This window comes from Ostrinia nubilalis, chromosome 6 (genome assembly GCF_963855985.1).
Source record: "Ostrinia nubilalis chromosome 6, ilOstNubi1.1, whole genome shotgun sequence".
Lineage (NCBI taxonomy): Eukaryota > Metazoa > Arthropoda > Insecta > Lepidoptera > Crambidae > Ostrinia > Ostrinia nubilalis.
This window is the reverse complement of record NC_087093.1, coordinates 16,038,346-16,061,052: the sequence shown is the minus strand read 5'-3', so window position 1 is coordinate 16,061,052 and position 22,707 is coordinate 16,038,346. Positions and strand designations below refer to the sequence as shown.

General features: G+C 34.7%; 2 protein-coding genes across 2 annotated transcripts in view; one reads left to right on the top strand and one right to left on the bottom strand.

Moving 5' to 3' along the window:
• Positions 1-2,051: 2,051 nt before the first annotated feature.
• Positions 2,052-22,707, top strand: part of LOC135072838 (gamma-aminobutyric acid type B receptor subunit 2) — a 229,106-nt gene continuing 208,450 nt past the window's right edge. The window contains exons 1-2 of the mRNA XM_063966878.1: positions 2,052-2,177; positions 4,144-4,173. The gene's annotated coding sequence lies outside the window, so the exon portion shown is untranslated. The remainder of the gene's footprint in view (positions 2,178-4,143; positions 4,174-22,707) is intronic.
• Positions 20,607-21,635, bottom strand: LOC135072840 (uncharacterized). The gene has a single exon (XM_063966881.1). The coding sequence runs from the start codon at positions 21,633-21,635 to the stop codon at positions 20,607-20,609; it is 1,029 nt and encodes a 342-aa protein (XP_063822951.1).

The following is a 22,707-nucleotide window of genomic DNA, read 5'->3' as shown; positions in this document are numbered from 1 at the left end:
TGGATTACGAAATCTGTAAAAAAACATATAAGATTTATAACATACAAAAATACTGAAAAAGAATTAAAACAAAAACTCAAAACTTATCAGGACATAATAAATACGCATTTTTATTTAAACTTGATTTCTTGTTTAACGATTTTACCATAGTTATTTGATATGATTTGCTCTCCGAAACATGCTATCAAAATTCCTTTTTGATTTTTTTTTTTTTTTATAGTAAAGAAGTTAGTAAGTTTTTATTCAAATCTAACAATAATCTATACATACATATATACAACAAAATGGTAACAAATAACTACTAAACTAAACTATAACTAAATAAAAAAGGGTAAAAATTAAAATTATGTATACCTACAAGCTTTATAAATAAAAAATTTCATCTAAATCGCTACCTTGGGGGAAGGTGCCCAAAAGGCTGGCCACATTGCCACGCTGGATGGCAAGGCTGATACGTTGGCCAAGGTAAAGGCCAGCCTTTGTATCGTAAGATGTCTCAACTAAGCGCTGAGATATCTTACGAAACAGTTTGTGGGCGCTTGGTCCCCACGGGCCCAGAGTTTCAACTCCAAACGGCTCAAATATGTAAGTCTCATTGAATTAATTGAGGATGAGTCTGCAATGTTCTAACCAAACCTATGAAGAGATCCTATATCCAGATCCTATAAGATCCAGATCCTATAAAATACACCAGTTCCTCCGTGGTTGAGGATTCCGGGTGAAGCTCGCTTCTACCTTCGGCCTGATCGTCACTTACCATCAGGTGAGTACAGGCCAAGAGCTTCCTCGTTGTGGATAAAAAAAAGTTAATTTTTACTCACTACAACTGAGTGATAGCTAATTCAGATTTGAATCCAGATACTGCAGCCCTACTGAACTACTGAGAATCTCAACAAAATTGTATAATTTACTTAGAATAGTATCGATTACTTGATGCTGGAAGGTAGATACATGAGTATCTTAGCATAAGTTTTATAAAATTCTACATTCAATTCAAAATAGCAATTCGCTCAAAATCCTAATATTCACACCAGAAAAATGCAAAGCCTGAAAAAACCACAAGTAATTTTATTATAATCCAAAAAGGTTTCCTCCCTTTTTGCGAAATGTAATGTGTAAAGCCTTATTATGCAAAAGTTACACAAATTCGCGGCAGAACACTCAAACCTGGTTGGAAATTAATTCAAATAGAAGTCGTTTGCGCTGAATTTTAAATGCCTTTCGTAGTTGACCACAATATAATTTTGGGACATTTTCAGAAACCATTGTCGAGTGCGAAGCGATGGGTGATGCCATTATAAATTCATACCCAAAAATGTAACAGATGGTCAAACGGAAATAAATGGGTGTAAATTACGTTTTTGGTTTGTTTCCGCGTCGTATCTCGTATGACTTGAATTAATACATTTTTAACATCGCTGTTCATTTGCTGTTAAACTTCAAGTCAAGGAAGCAGGACTTAGTTTTATACCTTTGTTGGTACAATGACTATAGCAGGTAACTAGCTACGCGAGTACATCACCATTATGATTCAGCTGAGGATGATCAAAGTCAAAGTCAAAATTTCTTTATTTGTTTAGACTAATAAATAGTACTTACAAATATTTTGCTCTTAAGGAGCAGAGGCTCCTTAAGAGCATGAACGTGTAGAGACATGTCTCATAATCTTTTTACCCTACCAGCGCTTCGAGACCAACATTTAGCAAGTGCTGAGAAGAAGCGCCGCAACAAACTGATGAAACTAAAGTCAGTGTTATTATTTTAAACTACATATATTACCTGCCACCGATCACATATTAAGAAAGTTGCTCAGTGATCAAGTGACCTCAACCCGCGATCTCTGGTAGCGCCGCAGTCTCAACACAGCCTCCGTAGCGAACGCCCGCTACGGCGCTACGAGCTACGCGAAACTTTGACTACGAGTCTACGAGATTATTTCGGTCTTATTAGAGCTTTTTTCTGTGTTAACAAATTAACTATGGTGTTTTGTTAAATACCTATAATGATAAAGTGGTTTACAATACTGTTTAAGTAAAACAATTTCTAATTTTTAACTTTAGTATGATAAATGGATCAGTAATTTTCGATGGTTAATTTTATGAATGTTGATTGAGTATGTGACGAAATGTGATAAGAAACTGCTAAAGAAGCCTTATTATCTACGGCTCATTGAAAAGGTATGTTCAAAGAAATATTTATTTTAACACAAGTGAATTTTGTTTTAATACAGGTACACTCAATTTACCTAAGAGTAATTTTCAAAAAGATGAAACAAGATAAAATCCACCATAATTACTGAAGTATAAATAACTTATATACTTTTATTCCTTTTCCTTTCATTCAATAGATACTGGTCTAAAAATACCTGTGAATTAATAGAGTAGAAATTTAACACGAATAAGAATAGGTATTCCTATTTTATGGTTTATTTAGACAGTAGTGAGATCTCTCTGCTTCGTATATCTAAACAAACAAACAAAAACAAATAGTTTACTAATGAAGACACGATCAGATAAATAATATAAATTCAATTTTTTTTATGTGTACCTAATGGATTTATGATATTTATAAGAATATGTACTAGCTTTCCGTATAATAATATGATAATACTTAATTTTGTCTGTCACAGAAAAACTTTATCGCGAACGTCTCTTTTACAAAAACCGGGATAAAAACTATCCTATGTCTATTTCCGAGACTCAAACTATCTCTATGCCAAATTTCATCAAAATCGGTTCAGTGGTTTAGGCGTGAAAGCAAGACAGACAGAGTTACAGTACTTTCGCATTTAAAATATTAGTATAGATAACACTGATATACCTACAAGCCCACATAATACTTGCTATTATTTACCATAATATTTTATTTTATTTTTTAGGAATTCCAAACATGTTACATACTATACTAACGTTATAAATGTATTTACTGAACACTTAACGCAAAGGGCTTCCAACGTAATTGGCTTACCAATGCACTTTGTATATTCAAACGCTGTTTATCCCGAAAATTATATGTGTGTGGAATTACCTGTAATCTACACTAATATTATAAAGAGGAAAACTTTGTTTGTTTGTTGGGTTGTAATGAATAAGCTCAAAAACTACTGGAACGTTTTTAAAAATTCTTTCACCATTCGAAAGCTACATTAGCCACGAGTAACATAGGCTAAATTTTATTTTGGAAAAAAATAGGGTTCCGTAAAATATGTAGATAATGTAGTCTACGCACGCGAAGTCGCGGGCGGAAAGCTAGTAAGTTTATAAATGATATATTTCATATAATAATGCTTAATACGATAAAACGTATTTTATTGCTGATGGCAATTACCTACGTATGGCGAATACCCGAAATTAGAAAGAATCCATTCTTTCTAATTTCGGTTCCAATAGTGAGATACTAAAAAGCAAAGATAATACATGAATACAATAATGTAATTATTAAATTTATAGGTACACACAGTCAAATACATGTAGCACAAGTTAATAAATGAAAACTACTACTTTGCCTGGCCCATTCCCATTTAATTTGGGGTCGGCCCTCCGCGTCATGCGTCTCCAGGCGGTTCGGTCCTGGGTTGTCTTACTGTTAACTTGTTGTTTAATAAATGAAAACTATTCCACTAAAAACAGTTGTTGGAATTTTGGAAGTATCTTCTACCCTCTGTCTACATCGAAATAAAAGTAATACCAGCTTCGCCTACATTGAATTTTATAATCCACTCTGAAGACGCCTTAGGCATGAATAATAAAAATAAGAAAAATGCTCTCAAGTCACATCTTTACTGATTTTCTGATATTTTTGCTGTACAAGATAAAATATATTGCCTTCCACTTTCAATATCCGTTATCACACTATATTCGCCTCTTCGCACCCGGTATTTTACGATCAATAAAACGATATTCATATTTGTAGGTCTGTAGGCAGTATTCCCACGGAGTTTCAATGCAAATACATAAGCATAAGAATAATCTTAGAGCTATCAACACAAAGAGATTTGTTTTTTTAGAAGATACAAGCGATAGCATACAATATTGGTGAATATTCTTAATTATGTTGATGTCATGAAAAAAATATATTATTTCTGTTTTGTTTTTTCTTTCTTTTAGGTACTTAATGTTTAATTTTTTATTTGCTTTTTTACAGATTTTGCAATCCAGATGGAGTATTTTGATCGTAAGTACGAATTAATACTTTTTTTTACTGTATTTATTTCTGACCGGTTTGTTTAAATAACTCATATTGAATATCTTAGGTTATCTACATTAATACTTGTACATTAGGGCAGAGGGACTGATAGTTTCTAAAAAATAAAACTGAATGATATAAGACACGGAACTTTTAACTTAGGTATCTAGTGATTTCAGTAAACATATCTTTGATTTCAAAGTTATGTAATTTGAAGTATTTTTTATCATTATCCAATTTTCAAGATTATCCAATTCCATTGTCGTGGACTATATTAAATTATTATTAGGCATATAAATTCGAATCGTATCTTAGGTGTACGAAGACATCAATTAGCATGCGGTAATGGGATGATGAAGCAGCTGTCGCATATTGAGTTTGTCACCTGCCAAGGGACTGAGTGGATGTACAGGGTGCTAATTGATAAATTCGTTACAATATTATACATTTTGATATACTTAGCCATTGCATTTTTTTCATGAAATCGTATTCTACTTAAACTTTTTAAGTAAAGTAGTAGTTTTTTAGTAAAAAAAACTCATAACTATAAAATGAGGTATAAAAAGAGTTATGCTATTATTAATATGCTCTAAATTGAAATAACTATACCTTTTCAATAACTATTATCTCATAGACAAACGCAAGACCAAAATATTTAGAATCTAAAAAATAAATTAAAGAACTATAGCAAACCACAGACATTTTTGACAACCGTCGAAAACCACACAAAAATCTACAAAATACCATCTTTATGTATATTAGAATAGAAATATTTTATTTGACAGAAAGGTATGTTAAAACACAAGAATTTTTAATAAACTACCCATACCTAACTAAATACGTAAAGGTATAATTTGTGCATGATAGCTATTAACTAACAATTCATATAAGCTAACGCAACATCCTGTACATACGTATAGCATAATGCCTTCTCATTAGACGGGTTATAATAGACATTACACATTAATAATCCGTTTACTTGCAAATGGACACTCAATATTCAAGCGCCTGCCATTAAATCACAGCAACACTACAGTTGTGCTACAGTGTTAATGAGAAGTAAGAAAATAAGCAGGCGTTCAGTTTAAAAAACTGTGTTTCTCTGTATACTGGATAAAAAAACTACGAGTAATTGCAGTCTATCGTAGTTCAAGATATATTTGTTCAAAAAATAAAATAAAAAACTATTATAAGTACAAATTCATGATTCATTTATTCATTGCATCATGCAGTTATTTGATGTTAAATTGTAAGCGTCTTAGAGCTAAGCATGTACCCAGCATGGGTAGTACCTAATACATTTTTTTTAAACCAGTTAGATTGCTTTACGACCAGGGATGTTTTTGTGAAATGTACCGCGAAATGAAGCTAGATTGTGATGAAAATACTTTATTTCTAGCTCGCTAGGTATGTACTTAAATCGTTGCTATTACTTATACATTCGATTAGACTCAAACTTAAAACGAAAACTGTGTAGCATTACAGCTGATACGTCAAGCTGTAAGTGCTCATGCACTAAATAACAAATTAGAGTTAGAGATCTGTTTCTCTCACTTTTTTATGGAACGCTAAATTTTAAATCTCGCATTCCATATGAGTCTCCATATCCAAAAATGTTCAGAAATAAAAACTAAGTAGTTATATGAGACTCAAATACTTTCTAAACTGAATGTATTAACGCATTAACGCCCATATTTACAAACATTACTATGAGATCTCACAGTGCGAGAGTATGTCACCCTGTGCGTTCACATAGGGTGACATACGAACCAATCACAGAGCTATATTCAGCGCTGTGCGTTCGATTAGCTGCTTCACTTAAGCAAGCATCGTTTGTGAATACGGGCGTGAATCATTTACCTACTCATGTAATTTATATATCTTAACTAATAACATAACTCTTAATCCATATTGAAACAGATTATGACATTAAAACTACTATCAAAGGTTTAGTTCGACCAATTCCCAGTTCAACAGACATACTTGTACATCCAAGTCAGTCACTCGGGAACTTCATCTAACTGAATTAAGAAATCTAACTCACTTACCAACAGTTCTGGCAAACAGATGGATAGAAAGCAAGACAAATACACTCAATATTTGCTTTGAAACTCAGTGTCACAGTAGCTAGACAGTGCCGTGACTTTGTTTGCATAGAATGTCTACGAGGAAGATGTTAGAAAAACTAACTATAACACTTGCCATATTATTTATTAATGACATACCCTCGATCAATCCGCACTAATTATCAATACATTTTATTTATTTTCTTAATGTGCAGAATATTTTTTTCTTGATCAAAATCTGTCAAAAAAAGTTGAGTGAAATTATTATATCTACACTAATATTATAATCTACACTAATATTATAAAGAGGAAAACTTTGTGTGTTTGTTTGGTTATAATGAATAGGCTCAAAAACCACTGAACCGTTTTTTAAAAAAATCGAAAGTTACATTATCCACGAGTAACATAGGCAAAATTTTATTTTAGAAAAAAATAGGGTTCCCTAAAATATTATGTAGATAATGTAGTCCGCGCGCGCGAAGCCGCGGGCGGAAAGCTAGTCTTAAATAAAAAGTCAAAAGAAAGGCTGCAAATAATGTTGTATTACTACTAAATAATATTATGTTTCTTCCATTTTGAAGTTAAAACAGTTTTACCAAGCAATTTGTTTATGGTCTCCACTCGAGTATTACCATAAACAATCCTGACTCCAGGGAAATACTGTAGCGGTCTTAATACAAAATAACAGGAAACCTTTGGCTCTAGTTTCCTAGCTTTCAAGCAAGTTTCTCAATTAACACTTTGCTGAGCACCCTTTGTGGTACGTTCGCCGCCGGATGCCGTATTACCTAGCAGCTTGAAACAAGTGCCGATGGTAGGTCATTCTTGGGGAATAGTGTTAAAATCTATATAGATACTTATAATAAATCTGTAGAGGTCAATTCTGTACATGAAATATATTTTCAAAATAACTATCAGGGGGTGATTAGTGATCGATACTGATGCCAAAAATGCAATCAGTAAAATGTTTGTCTGTCTGTCTGTCTGTATGTTCCTTATAGAAACAAAAACTACTCGACGGATTTTAACGAAACTTGGTACAATTATTTTTCATACTCCTGTGCAGGTTATAGTATACTTAGGAATTCCCACGGGAACGGGAATTAGCGGGAAAATCTTTTGTATGAAAAATCTAAACCGCTTAAGTTAGACGCTTGAAATTTGGCATGCAGGTACCTTAGTAAACTTTAAGCTTAGTTAGAACAGGATATTGCAAAATTCCCACGGGAACGGGAGTTAGCGGGAAAAAACATTTGTATGAAAAAATCTAAACCGCGTAAGATAGACGCTTGAAATTTGGCATGCAGGTACTTTAGTAAACTTAAAGCTTAGTTACAACAGGATATTGCTAAATTCCCACGGGAACGGGAGTTAGGGGGAAAAAACATAAACCGCGTAAGATAGATGAAGGGGGTAAAATGGGATCCACGCGTATGAAGTCGCGGGCGGCCGCTAGTATTTAATAAAATACCACAATCTCCTATAGAACTACCTATTCATAAGTTCAAAGTAGGTACAGGTAAAGAAAATCATTATGAAAAAAGGATACTATAATATAAAGTTAAACGACTATTTAAATGACAAGAGTGCTTGTTTTTTACCTGCTTAGCTCGCACTTATTGCGTGTCATGTAAGCAATTTATAATTACTGTATTTAATTGAAAAAGTCAGCCTCTTTTTCTGAAGGTGACTGAGTTTCTTCCTCCCATTCTCAGCACCAGCCCATATGTTGTCCCGAAGTGGTGGTAGGGCAAGCTATATTTGGGACGTGTATGTATGCCCTACAAAGGGCCTATATACTGAATAAACTATTTGAATTTGAATTGGGGCTAACTACATCAATAGGGTTTATTGAGATTTTTAATGAGAAATAATGAGGAAACAAAGTCAACTCAATAGAAGAAGAAGATGATGAGATGGCCCAACCATCAATAAAAAATTCTGATGATTATTGATTAAAATTTCTGATGATTCAATCTATTTTTTGAAGGGTTTCCCATTTTTAAAGTGAAATAAATAATAAATTGGACTTCCTTTTCAATAAATAAATAATTGCATAAATACGTACTTACTTATAGGTAGAAATAAAGTATAAAATGCGTGAAAAAAAAACTTTTTAAACCCAAACCAATACTATAGAGTAATATAAATCAACGAGTTTGGGTCCCCAGCGTCCCGTTGTGTGACCGCAAACAAGATCTCAACATGACACGGTACTTTTTATAGGTTTTTTGATCGGTATTTTTTTATTTGAGCTAATTTTTTTTTATGAATATTTAGCTTAAAATCCAGATAAAATATCCATTTTTTACACTCGGAGATATACCATTGAGTGGCGACCAGGAGCCGGAAGACCTAGCGTGGGCAGGCCTCCCACTAGGTGGACCGACGATCTGGTGAAGGTCGCGGAAGGTGCCTGGATGCGAGCGGCGCCGGACCAGTCTTTGTGGAGATCCTTGGGGGAGGCCTTTGCCCAGCAGTGGGCGTCTTTCGGCTGAAACGAACCATATACCATTTATAGGTATGAGAAAACAATTAAAAAGTACAGTTCTTGAGAACTATATTAATTAAGAAAATTCTAATAAAATAAAAACAACTCCCTCTCATTCGGTACATGTGAGAACATAACCGAAAACATAATATCCGGTTAGCATACCATTTGAACGCGGGAAGTTATCAGAGGGGAATTTGAACAAAAGCTCGCGAAAGCTCAAGTTTGCAAGCGAATCGTATGGAGCACAAAATAAACGTTAACTTCTTATAAACAACTTTGCCTATTTTTGTACTTTGTTAACAGCTAGCTTTCCGCCCGCGGCTTCGCGCGCGTGGACCCCTGAACCCTATGTTTTTCCAAAATAAAATTTAGCCTATGTTACTCGTGGATAATGTAGCTTTCGAATGGTGGAAGAATTTTTTAAAACGGTCCAGTAGTTTTTGAGCCTATTCATTACAACCAAACAAACAAAGTTTTCCTCTTTATAATACCTGTTTGTATTATTATTATAAAGAGCTGTGGTTTTCTGAATAAAGAAAAATAAAATAAAATAAAATAATATTAAGTGTAGATAGGCAGAATTAAAAAGGACACGTATTTTTATTTGAATTGTATTTTAATTAGCTTCAAACTTATTGACATTCGTTCCTATAGCTAAATACAAAATTATTACACTAAAAAATATGCTTTACATAACTACACTGGTCATCACAAAAATCGACCCTCCCGCGACAAGCACTTTCAAACGTATGCATTCCCACTTCCCACAAATGTCGGCACAATTGAAAGCCTAGTTCTAAAGTTCATTTCATTAAAGGAAAGGTTTACCCCAAAAACGTGTCTTTAGAAGGATCCAGAGTCACTTCTTCAAAAAATAGGTAGTTACGCTTGAGCCAACTTTTATGGTTTTAATATTGTTAAGTTGAGATTAATCCATCTGTTAAAGAGGACACGTGAGATCATTATTTGGTTTTATAACCATAATAATTGGTCTAACTAAATAATCCCAGATGTGTGCCCAAAGTTAGGTTTTTTTCAAGTCACATTTATTGTATATTTTATGTTAATCGTTTATTATGAAATTAAATGTGTTTTTCTTTATGGATATTTACTGGGCTTTCAAATAACACCAATATTGTTGGGACCATGATTGTGTCAGTAGAAACGAGTTTTCCTGTAAAACGTACGTGGGCCGATTTTTGTGATGACCAGTGTAAATATACATAATATGTAATAATTTTACTTACCTAAGTATGTAATTGCCGCTACCAACCGATCATTACGAAAATCATTGTGAGAGGCTGATATGATGATGATGATGATGATGATGATGATGATGATGATGATGTTGTTGTTTTATTAACTGCGCAAGGTATATCAAAACCAATATCATCCTGCTCTCTTAGTATTATTACGTCTCGAAGATAGCCTAATCATTGTAATGCTTTCTTTTCAATCATGATTAATTGCATAAAGAAAGGACAATAATAGAGTTAAGTTCGAAATGATAAAATTTTGCTGATATTGAATTCGAAACAACGACCAATAATTTCACATAAAGTTCTTTGTAAATCCAATATTAGTGCTTTCTTAAAAAGGTATCACCCAATTTAGAACCTTACAGTAGTGGAATAAGAACTAAATTACAAGTTCAGCCACTGTACAGCCGCGCACAAAAGCAAAAAGACGTAAGTTTCGAGGTTAATGTCAAAAGGCAGCCGAACTAGTCCATGCTAACACTTTTTCTATACAGTCAGAAACAAAACGGTAACTAGCGTAGTTCGCACTCTTTTGCTTTTGAAAACTTTTTGTGGTATCATCGAGCACGAAATTGGTTTGAAATATTTCTGTATTTTTTTTACAAAACACTTCTGTATCTCTGTGTATATTTAGGTCTACTTTCTTCTTTTAAAAAAAACTCAAAAGATAATAAAGACACACTTAATCAATCATTTAATATCTACTGCAGGAGCACGACTCGCTCTCTAATTTCTTCTTCTTTGTCGGTTCGCTCTTGACAAAATGGTCGTGGTCACGTTGAGGTTGAGGCGTCACGTCTCTACTATTATTTATTTATTGCTATTTCTATGTACTATTTTCAGAACACAGCTTTCTGCTTTCTTTAATTAACCACATGGAGGAATTGGCCTACACTCGCCACACTGGCCAGACGGGTTGAGAATAGGGTTGCCAGGCGTCCGGCTTTAGCCGGACATGTCCGGTTTTTGTTAGGCTTTTTATTTGGAAATTTGGATATTTGCAAGTCGAGCCACAGAATCATATGCGCACGTATCAGGATGTTGGTCAACAACCGATGATGATAGTAGGGTAAGGTGGGGCACAATGTTACACGGGGTACAATGTTATAATGCATATTTCTCCTTCCCTTTCTATAGTTGTATGATGTTCAGCGGCTCAGTTCAGCAGCTCTTATGAGCTTGACAAACGTGTATACCAAAACATCATACAACTAATAGAAAGGGACGGAGAAATATGCATTGTAACATTGTGCCCCACCTTACCTTACTAATTGCATATGTCCGGCTTTTAGGGTAAAATGTCCGGCGAAATGAAGCACAAAGTCCGGCTTTTGTGATTTTGGACCTGGCAACCCTAGTTGAGAAGGTCTGATGTACACATATTTGGCCATTTATTTTGTCGCCTTTCACGACTTCCAAGGAAAGAGTATGAGTGGTTCTTCGCTTTTCTACTTCTATAACACTTCGTAAGTTAGTAAAAAAGTCAGAAAGAAATAAAATATTTTATTGCTCACTGTACTTTCACCCAAGCGAGTACAAAAGTGAAACAATTACAGTTCTAAACAAAATTCGAAGAGAAAAGCGCAACTTTAGTTGTTAACGGTTTTTCTTCGGTACAATAGGGAACAAAACCATAACTGCCGTAGATTATTTATTTATTTGTGCCTGATAGATACAAACAAGATCATAAAGGTAGCAGGAAAGTGCTGGACGCAGGCCGCTACCAACCGGGCAACATGGAAAGCATTAGGGGAGGCCTATGTTCAGTAATGGACGTCCTGTGGCTGAGATGATGATGATGATGAGATACAAAAAAATATTGATCATGGATTTTTGTTTCATTAAACTGGTGGGGATTAGATTTATTTTAATTGGGAATGGGAATTACCGTGATGGAAAAGTCAGTTTATTTTCCTTATTTACTGAGTAATTCTGATAATAATACATGATTCACAATTAATATTAATAATTAAATTAGTAATTTATTAAAATCAAATAATTGGAATAAATAAGAATTAATTAATTAGGAAGTTTAATCTTTTTGATGAAAAGCTTTACCTTGTTTCTAGCCACAACCAGGCCTTACATCTCCGCGAGTTCACATCGAAAACAAAACAAGCACGATGGCACCCTACAGGATTACTATTCAACAAGGCCTCACATACGAGCGAGCATTGAATCACGCACGCGTATTATTGTATATGATGGAAAAAAATAAAGAAAATGGTGTACTGTGCAGTATTTAACTGCCTAAATAGTAATAAAAACACAGAATGTACTTTTTTAAGTTGCCTGAAGACACTGAGAGGTAAATAAGTGGTTAATATTATTCATGATAATTCATGCTTAAGGCCGGGTAACAGAGAAAATGGCGAAAATGAGGTTTTCATTTTTCATTTTTGAGGTACTAAACAGTAAAATAAAAGGCTAAGATTTTTTTTGGGCATAGTTGAGGATATTTTCTAGGGCTATTAACGGATGGAAACACGATTTGATGAAGTTGACTCGATAGAATAAATTCCCAAAGTTACCTCTATTCGTTTTCTAATTATGGTTTTATTTTTAAAATAAGCGATTTGAGATTCTGAATCTTTTACTAAACTAAAGTTCAGAAATAACTTGAGGGCTTTTAACGGATGAAATTTTTATATTGCGTCTTATTTAGTTACTATGTTAAAAAATGTGGAAAAAATCGCCCATGACGGCTTGGACAATCTCAATCAGTCGCGCGGTGGCGCTTACGGAGGACGGACGCGTGCCAGTTTTTTGGCCGTGACAGTTCTCGATTTGTCAATATTTTTGACAATGATGACTTTGATGAGTCACAGTATAATAATACCAGTGTTACTGGAGAAAGCTAAAATTTTTGATAATTAAGAATTCTGAATTTTGTCTACCTATTGAAATTTAAATCGTTGGCATCCTTTTAAACTAAGACTCTACTCATGATACATTCCTCAAATATGAGACAAAACCAATGAGTTAAAATTACATTTTAATAGTACCTAGATACAATCGTCTTCACTCTTTAGAAGAGCACACTGACACAAATAAATAATAATAAATTAGGTCAGTGGGTCAAATATAGGGGCAGCTGCACGTCACTGAAAGACGATTCTGTTTACTCGGCATCTGGGCTGGAGAACATGAATCCTTGCTTACAGATGCAGATGTAAATAGAGTTATAATTGAACAAATTTTACATGAAATGTTTAACAGAACTCAGTTAAAAGACACATACATGGAATACCAATAAGGTTGCGGAGGGAAAGCTACCTATTGTAAACTAGCGGCCGCCCGCGACTTCGTTCGCGTGGACCTCGTTTTACCCCCGTTAGATATGATGTTTTACCTCATTTTACCCATGTTGATAGATGGCGTTTCACGGTTTCCCCCGAATGAAAATTTACGAACGTCATACCGTAGTTTGTCCAGTGCTGTAGATTTTAACCAATGACGATAGATGGCGCTTTTAGATACGTCTTATTTATTTATTGAAAATTATTTGCCACATATCGTCATAATGTTAATCTGGGTTATAAACAATAATACTGTAAAGTTTCAACAAAATCCGTTCAGTAGTTTTTGCGTGAAAGAGTAACAAACATCCAGACATCCAGACATCATGACATCCAAACTTTCGCCTTTATAATATTAGTAGGATATTTCACAATCCAAACTAATATTTACTATTTAGCATTTACTTACAGTAAATATTAGTTTGGATCGTGAAATATTTAAAATAAAAAAAAGAATAAAAGAAAACAGGGTTTCAAATTACCTATCTATAATCTAATATTATAAAGAGGTAAAGTTTGTGTGTTTGTATATTAATTTGTTAAATTGTAAGGGGTAATCTGGGGATCTACTGAACTGATTTTAAAAAATCTTTCACCAATAGAAAGCCACATTATATCTGAGTGTAATAATAGGTTATATAAAAACCAAAAAATTCCACGCGGGCGAAGCGGCGGGCGGAAAGCTAGTTTATTTATAATTATGTAAGAGCATAATTATTAAAGTCGAAGTCAAACAAATAAAGAATTTGTGTGGACCTATATTAACGAGAGATTACAAGGCGTCAAATATTTCAAGAAAAAAATTAAAAACTATTATAAAGCTAAATTTTGCTCTCATGGAGCCTTTACCTACTCTGACAAATTAAGACTTAGAGAAGAAACTAATAATAAAACTATTTAACTGTCCTGCAATGAAAAGCTTGATCGGGTACAACACCTCAAGTTATTTCAGAACTTGATTTCATTAAAAGACTCCGAATATCAAATCGCTTAGGTATCTAAAGTCAAACGATTCTGAAATGTCAAGTGGACTAATGAATAACCCATTAAGATAGTAGCGCCCTCCTGTCAATGACATACCTGGAACGATAGAGTTTTGAACAACTAATAAAAATGCTTTGTCCTAAATGACTGACGGATATCGTAGAGACCTGAAAGTTGGAAGGTGTGTCCTTTTTATGACGTAGACATCTCATAAGAAAAGATTTTCCGAAATGGGGTCATGAAATGAAGGGGGTGAAAAAAGGGGGCAAAGTTTGTATGTGACAAAGTGATTCCTTGGTTCAATCTACTTGAAATTTAGTTTAACAATACCTTAATATAATTCATGAAAGACGTGTGGAACGGGTAGAAAGTAATTTTGGCAGTCATTTTCTTCGAAGTTGATATCAATACTACTTAGTGCCTTTGATTTAATTACTTTTTATTTTTACAAGTGTTTGAAAACTCCATTTCAGATTGTGTTCAATGTCAAGTGAAATCTCAAATTGAAATGTCTCAATCTCAATGAGGGGACTCTGTATTTATTCCTAGAATTCCCCAAACACCGTCAAATTACCCTTTCGAATTCAAGACAGTGCAGTTTCCCATCAGTCTGCTTCGTAATGACTATAAACAAAGCTCAAAGTCAAACTCTAGGGACCTCTGCTTAAACTCCCATGAGTGCACAGAGGTACGCAGGTAACCGCGTGTGATGCTCATAGCAATTTTCGATAGGTACAGAACCCCGTACATACATCATACATATTATAGAAAGAAAACACCCAGACCAATACAAACAAATATGTTTCTGCAATTTTAGTATGATATTTTTATTTATTAATAAACAAAGAGACTGAACAAAATTGATGCGTACCTATACTGATTAATGTTATTAACCACATGCAAAGCTTCGTGAATTGCAACAACTATAATTAAATTTATTATCCAAGCTCTAAATAATCGCTACTAAGAGTAACTTATCATAAAAAAAAATTCCAATCGCTCAAGCTCCCAAGGGCCTACCGATAGGTCGGGTGACGTAATCTTGAAATTATTTAAGCCGGCGCAGCACTTCCAGAAGGTCGGGCGAACCGTGTTTACTTCTGCAGTTATATTTTATATTTATTCGATTCTAGAATATATTCCCAAAAAGTCTGAAAGGTGTTTTAATTTGTATCACTTGGATATGATTTGTATTAGAAAGTGTTGTGAGTGTGACGCTTGAAGGGAAGGAAGTCAACCTAACCTAACCAACTGCGTATTTCTATACTGTGTAGCTGGAAATTGTGGCGGGAGCTCTTTGACGCGCTGTTTTCGGCGAAGAATTGCGCGCGCAGATTTTGACAGCGCGAAATACCTACTTTAGAAGAAATACCAAGCCTTAATCATGTATTTCCTCCGCCATTTTCTGCAGTTTGGCACCTCACGTCAATAATCATTTTACCGAAGTCAGCCCTATGACTTTGGCGCACAGTACCGATCACTGACGTTTGTCAACAAAATGGTGCTTGACTCTTGAGACAAGCTAAATTACACCATTGTTAATGACATTGAGCATACATTTTTTTAAATACCTTCGCGAAGTAAAGCTTCTGTACGTAGTACTTATTATTATTCTGTGCTACAACGATGAATCATGAATGATTCATACTTACTTTCTGTCTTATAAAACAATGTAAAAGTTTAATATACAGGGTGTTAGGTTAATGGGTATATGAGCCGACACTAGCCCATGTTAACATGGGCATATAAATGGTATGGTGAAGTCAGAAATTTGATATCATCATTTTAATTTTTTTAATTTTCATACAAAATAAATTTTATAAAATCCGATTTGTATGAAAAATAAAATAATTAAAATGAAGATATCAATTTTCTGACTTCACCATACCATTTATATGACCATGTTAACATGGGCTAGTGTCGGCTCAATTATACCCATTTACCTAACACCCTGTATATTACAAGTTGTTGGAGCTTAGGTTATAGTTTGTAGTTTGTAGGATCTTGAAAATAGGGGCCTTTTCAGTAATAAGCCATTCTTCGGTGAACATTGGGGTTTACTTCGGTTTAAACAATATTATAGGTACATTACAGAAAATAAAGCCTTTCTCGTTGGCGGTAAAAAAATGGAAGCGACGCTTCGGTTGGCGGTCGTCGCATAGACAAAAATTCTCTCGGCTCCATAGACTTCTTTCTATGGAGCATGCTTGATTATAATAGAGGGCGCTAGCGTCGCCGGTGGTGGCGCTGATGTAGCAGCGCGAACATACTGGGGCCCGTTGAAAGCAGGTGACTGGGTTTCAACTTCATTCGAAGGCGGCAGTGCGACGAGCTTGTTGAGAGCACGGCGGACAATTCCTTTGGCCGTGTTGACATCCACAACTCTGGTGATATTGTCGGAATAGAATCATTGGAATTAATTAATGAATCAAAAGTGTCATGAAACTCCAGCCATTTTAGGTAATTTCCATCAAATGTAGGCAATTTTATAGTTGGCAACTTGATATTATTGAATTCTTGTGAGTGACTGCCGTTGGAAACACTACATGCATCACAAACCTTTGAATTGGAATTTGGAGTAGCAGACTCAATTATTTCTTGGAAGCTAGACAAGGCAGAGTACATGTCACTTTCTATTGATTCTCTCTCTTGTAATTGAATATCTAAATTGTCAGAGTTATTTTCTATTATTGTTTGCAATTTATCGAAGGATGAAAATAGTTCTTGACATTTTTCTAACCGAATAGTGAGCTCCTTAAGTTTTGCACCTTTAAGGTCGCTCGGGTTGATCAATTTAATAGTTTGCAAGTAGTTTTTAATTGAAGTTAGACGGCCTTTGATAGAACTACGTTGCCTATACAATTTAGTGAGGTCCAATTTGGCGGAACTCTCGTTATAGTCATCACTCTCAGACATATTGGCGCACAAACAATGAAATAAGCAAATAGAATGTGCAGGTCAAACTTGTATAGCGGTCCTTTGCGCAACTCGTGCGCGTCGCAGCCTCAGCCCGTTGCCCCGAAGCTTTACAACTGCCCTGACGCCGCCCGCAGCAGAAGCGGAGATCGGCAGCTCAGAGGTTAGCACGCGCGATAGGCACCCCCACGTTGTAGGCCCGATTAGACTGAAACAGTTCGGCGTGTGGTGTTTAATGCGTGCAAAGCTAATAGCGAAGGCACAAACAGGAAGACAGTGAAGAGCGACAAGAAAAGAACCCACCTGTTGCTTGGAGAATTTGAAATAATATACTTAGCGAGTTAACATGAAAACTTTGGACGAAACACTTTACGACACTCCATGCGCATTACAATCGTGCAATAGGTTATAGGTGCTTGGAATCTTGGATGGAGGCCTGGATTTGGGTTTAGCATCGGTTCTTCATCGGAATCATCGTTTTTTCAGCAGTTTTCTTCGTGTTCGTGATGTCTACGGTCGCCAAAAACATGTTGGAGCTTAGGTTATAGTTTGTAGTTTGTAGGATCTTGAAAATAGGGGCCTTTTCAGTAATAAGCCATTCTTCGGTGAACATTGGGGTTTACTTCGGTTTAAACAATATTATAGGTACATTACAGAAAATAAAGCCTTTCTCGTTGGCGGTAAAAAAATGGAAGCGACGCTTCGGTTGGCGGTCGTCGCATAGACAAAAATTCTCTCGGCTCCATAGACTTCTTTCTATGGAGCATGCTTGATTATAATAGAGGGCGCTAGCGTCGCCGGTGGTGGCGCTGATGTAGCAGCGCGAACACAAGTATTGTACCTAATCATCAAGTTTAGTAATATATTCAATAACATTTATATTAGCATGATTGATTAATCTTTATTGTTGTCAATACACGTATGTGATAAATAATGTATTGAAATTCGATTAAAATTACATTTTTTGGCCATAAATTAAATATTTTCATAGTATAGTAGAATAATTAAATCGTGTCTGTACGTGTACATAAGTACACATTTTGTTTCTAAATTATAAAAAACTAGCGGCAAAAAGTCTGCATTAAATTAAAATATTGTATTGAACGAATTCGAAAAACGTAACGAGTACCTACCTTCAATGTGAAAAATAGCAAAACAGAGTATTAAATATTTTTTATTTGTATTTTTACAAGACAGACGCAAAAAACAGCTTATTTCTTTAAAAATATTATTTTTTCCTTATAGGTACTTAAAGATATTCCAAAACTATTATAGCCCAACAAAACATGTATATTTTTTGTGGACAAGGTCACGGGCACCACTAATATTTTATGATAATCCGATAACTTCGACGGATAAGATAAATATTGGTACACAGTTTTACTCATTACATATGAGTATTATCTTTTTGATAAATTGAGCCTAGCCATAATTATATCCAGCCATTGTATTAAAAAACTTAGGAAAGGTCGCACACGTGTCAAAAGTTACTAAATAATTAGAATAATTTACTTTACAAAGTGCTGAATGGGTGTTACTTGTGAAACTATTATAAATACGCCACCAGATGGCGCTTTCACACCTGGAAGTGCAGTGAGCGGAGTAGTCCGATACTCGATTATAGATGTACCAGTGAAGAGAATAGTCATATCACTCAGAGGAGCTGGCATTCTTAATGTAACTAAGGGAAGATACATAGGAAGTTACACAAACAGTGAAGATTACGTCAACACCGCGACATTCGTTAATCTTAACGAAAATGATAAATCTAGTGGACACGTGAACACAGCTCAATTCCAATTCCAACTACCAGACAACATACCGTCGTCAATGATAATTAAAGGACAACTCGAAATTATTTGTAATATGCTATACAACCTCCGTGTAGAGTTTGTCGTATCAGGAAGGTTTTCGTGGAACAAAGTCTTCGAAAAAGACATTAAAGTGGTCTCAACAACGATCAGACCGGCACTCTCCATGACACCGCTAACACGGATCGAAACGAAGAAGCTGTTCACGGTATTGAGCAAAAAGAACAACGTTAAAATCAAAGCTACAATTCAAAGCTGTGTGCTTAGACCCGGCGGCAGATTAGAGCTGGCCTACGAAGTTGAAAATGAAACTAATATTGATATCATATCAGTTGAAACTCGACTGGTCGAGGTCTACAAATACTATGATTCGGACGTAAGTCACGCTATTGCAAAAGTGAATAAGGCTGTTCCTAATATGCAGTCAAAAAGTGCTGTGGTCAAATCGGGAGAGTCTTTAAAAACAAGATGGGAAGTTGATCTGCCACCAAACATTTATTCCATCGAAAATTCCAAAATGGTGATCAGAAGTTATGCCTGTGTTCTCACGACTGTATTGCCAGTACCGCACAAAAACTACCACGTTGTTATTCCTTTACAAATTGGTACTTGGGATGATGGTAGCCAAAGTCAATCTACAACTGCTGGACCGTCAAATGAAGAACCGCCACCAAGTTATTGGCTATCTACAGATAATTTGAATTTTGAATAGATATATCAAATATTATTTTTGCGATAATGGTGAGGAAATAATACGTGCGAGGCAATATTAACACGTTGAAATTAAGATCGACAAAATAAAAATGTTCTGTGTAATAAAAAAACCGTCTTCTATGTTAAATTAAGATGAAAAATTTACAGTAAGTGTCATAAACTATGTTAGGGTATAATATGAACTGTACTACCCACATATTTATTACTAGCTGAGAATTATTGAAAAATTTGTTAAGTACCTGAACAGTTTTTAAAAGTGTCTTCAAATATTGAACTCTTGCCCTTTTTCAGTGTAAATCACTTGATTGTTTAGATCTTATTATGTACAAAATCGTTTGATAAGATATTTTAGTTAATTTAATAGTTTTTTATTGCTTTTTTATATCAGTAATTGTGTAAATAGCCTCTTTATCATTAAATAAATCTAACATTTCTATACCAGTATCTGAATAGGCTAGTTTCCTAAAAAAATTTTTTAGTCCTTCAATTTTAATATTACAAAATATTGGACACGTATATTTTTAATTGTCAATTGCACTGTTTGGGCCACCAAGATACAGGCTATGCCTAGTTTGGGGCCCACTGTTATTGATATACATCTTGCTCTTTTTTCTTACTGTTATTGTTAACACATCTTGCCTTTATTATTTTGTAATGCAAAATGTAACCTGTGCCTATTTAAATAAATACTTTTTTCATTTTTTCATTTTTTTTTTTTTTCACATCGTTGACCTTTTGTATCTTACTAATAACCGTAACTAACATCGTCGTCATCATTAATAATTAGGTAAATACCCTAAATTCCCTAATGAATAAACGATGTACCAATTTACATAAAATGGCATATTTCTAATATTTATTAACCCGTTATCAAGAAATCAGAAAACATCATCATCATCACTATCCTGTTTCTTATCATCAGCCATTGCTTCCCAGTACGACGGAGGAGGGTCGTCAAGGTTTTCTGAATTAGGTTCTTTGTAATCTCCTACTTGAATCGGAATTTTCAAAGCAGCATTTATATGGGGAAATGGGATCACAGCAGTTATATAAACAAAGTAGTCTCGCGACACCATATTGGAGTATTCCAAAGAACCAATATCAAAAGGTATGTTGATAGACACATCAACGTTTGAAGAAGCACCACTGGCAATAGACCCAGTCTTGGATTCTGTATCATGAACTTCATTAGACACTTGGATCTTCCGATGTCCTCTAGTTGTAAAATTATACGTTTCCACCAACTTAGTTTTGACTCCTTTCAAATTTAGATTGGTTTGGTTGAAAACTTCATAGTTCAACAGCACGTTACCGCCAGATGCGTACACGCAGCTCTGTATGTTCGCCTTTATGTTGACAATGCTTGGTTTCTTAGTGAACAATTGGAAAAGTTTCTTCTGCTCTCCATAAATGGTTGGTTCCATAGGCAGCCTGGGCTTGATGCCAGAGACGACAGTTATTTCTTTCTTCATTCTTTTCGCGAATTTGAAGAGACCTGGTCTGTCGAATTTTATTGCAATATGGTACTCGATGTTGCAAGTTATATCATAACTGATATTTCTTGTATAATATTTCAATGAAGGCGGTATATTTTGGGGTAAGGTGATGTTGAATGGGAACTCATACGCTCCGATCGGTACAGGAACTGATTTGTCGTTATTATGCACCACATTTTTAATATTTACGTACGTCTCTGAATTTCTATAAACGTGAGCGCCATTTCTTTCTCGACGGCTTTTCCTTAGATCCTTTAATTTTAAAGATCCACTGCCTTTCAGTGATACTGTTATTTCGTTAAACACAGTTTCTTCGTCAACTGCATATCTGATGATACCAGAAACAGTAGAACCCGGTATAAATGCTCCATCTTGTGGTTTGAATAAATTTATTTCGCAGTGCACGCCCATTTTGTTAGATTTTCAATCGCCAGCACAAACGCACTTTATAATAATGTATTATTTCACTCCGTTCTTAACGCGTCGACGTCGCGACGTCACTATCACTTGTGTCCGTGAACGAAATATGAATGTGTATTTAACCAATACATACTATCACTGCTTATCTTTGAAAGATAAATTGGGATTGTTGAGTTGTATAAGCCGCCAGGTTCAGGAACAAAACAGAATCGCTATCGAATCGTGAAACAAATGCACAGCGACTGGAGATCTATGCGCGTCAGACGATTTCAACAAAGACTATTTTGCAATATCAATTTGTATGCATTATGATATTTTAAAATAATGCTCATATTTATATGATTTGAGCGCAAGTAACAGGTTACGCGTGTATCTGTTATGGATTATTAGCAATGACTAACGTGACAATACGTGACGTAGACGGGTGCTTTTGATGGGCTGATATAGGCCTGCTTTATGTTTTTTTATTTATTATTTTTAAAACCTTTGTTTATGTACTTTAGTATTTTATTCCGCCATCATAATAATTAAACAGCTTTTTTTCTTATTTACTTACATTTGGTAACGTAGGTACCTATTCAACCATTTGGTTGCAATATGCATATCCAGTCATTCATTATTAAATGGTGATATTTTAGGATAAGATAGGTATAGAAATCCCTCCAATTTATTGCACAATATTTATTTAACAATATTATTGATTACTATCATACATGATAGTTATCGAAGTTACCCATACATTTGTGTATTCTCAGTCATTTTCGGTTTTTATATTTATCATAACTGAATCTATTTTTAAGGCCAAGATAAAATCCCTAAACTAATGAATCAACCATCATTGATTAAAAATATTTAAATAATAGCCTTGTTACATAGATAGACAGTTAAATATTTAATAAGCGAACATTTACACACAAATTAGCAAATAATTGAAAATGATGAAACAACGAGAGACAAAAGTAAAGTACGTTAACATAACCTACTTCTGGCGCAGTCGGGTAAAAAATATTTCATCATATTAATGTCAAAAGAATTCGGATTATTATGAAAACACTTTACTTTC

Excerpts from the sequence above, each read along its gene's own strand:
- LOC135072840 (XM_063966881.1), bottom strand. The coding sequence starts at position 21,635 with ATGGGCGTGCACTGCGAAATAAATTTATTCAAACCACAAGATGGAGCA.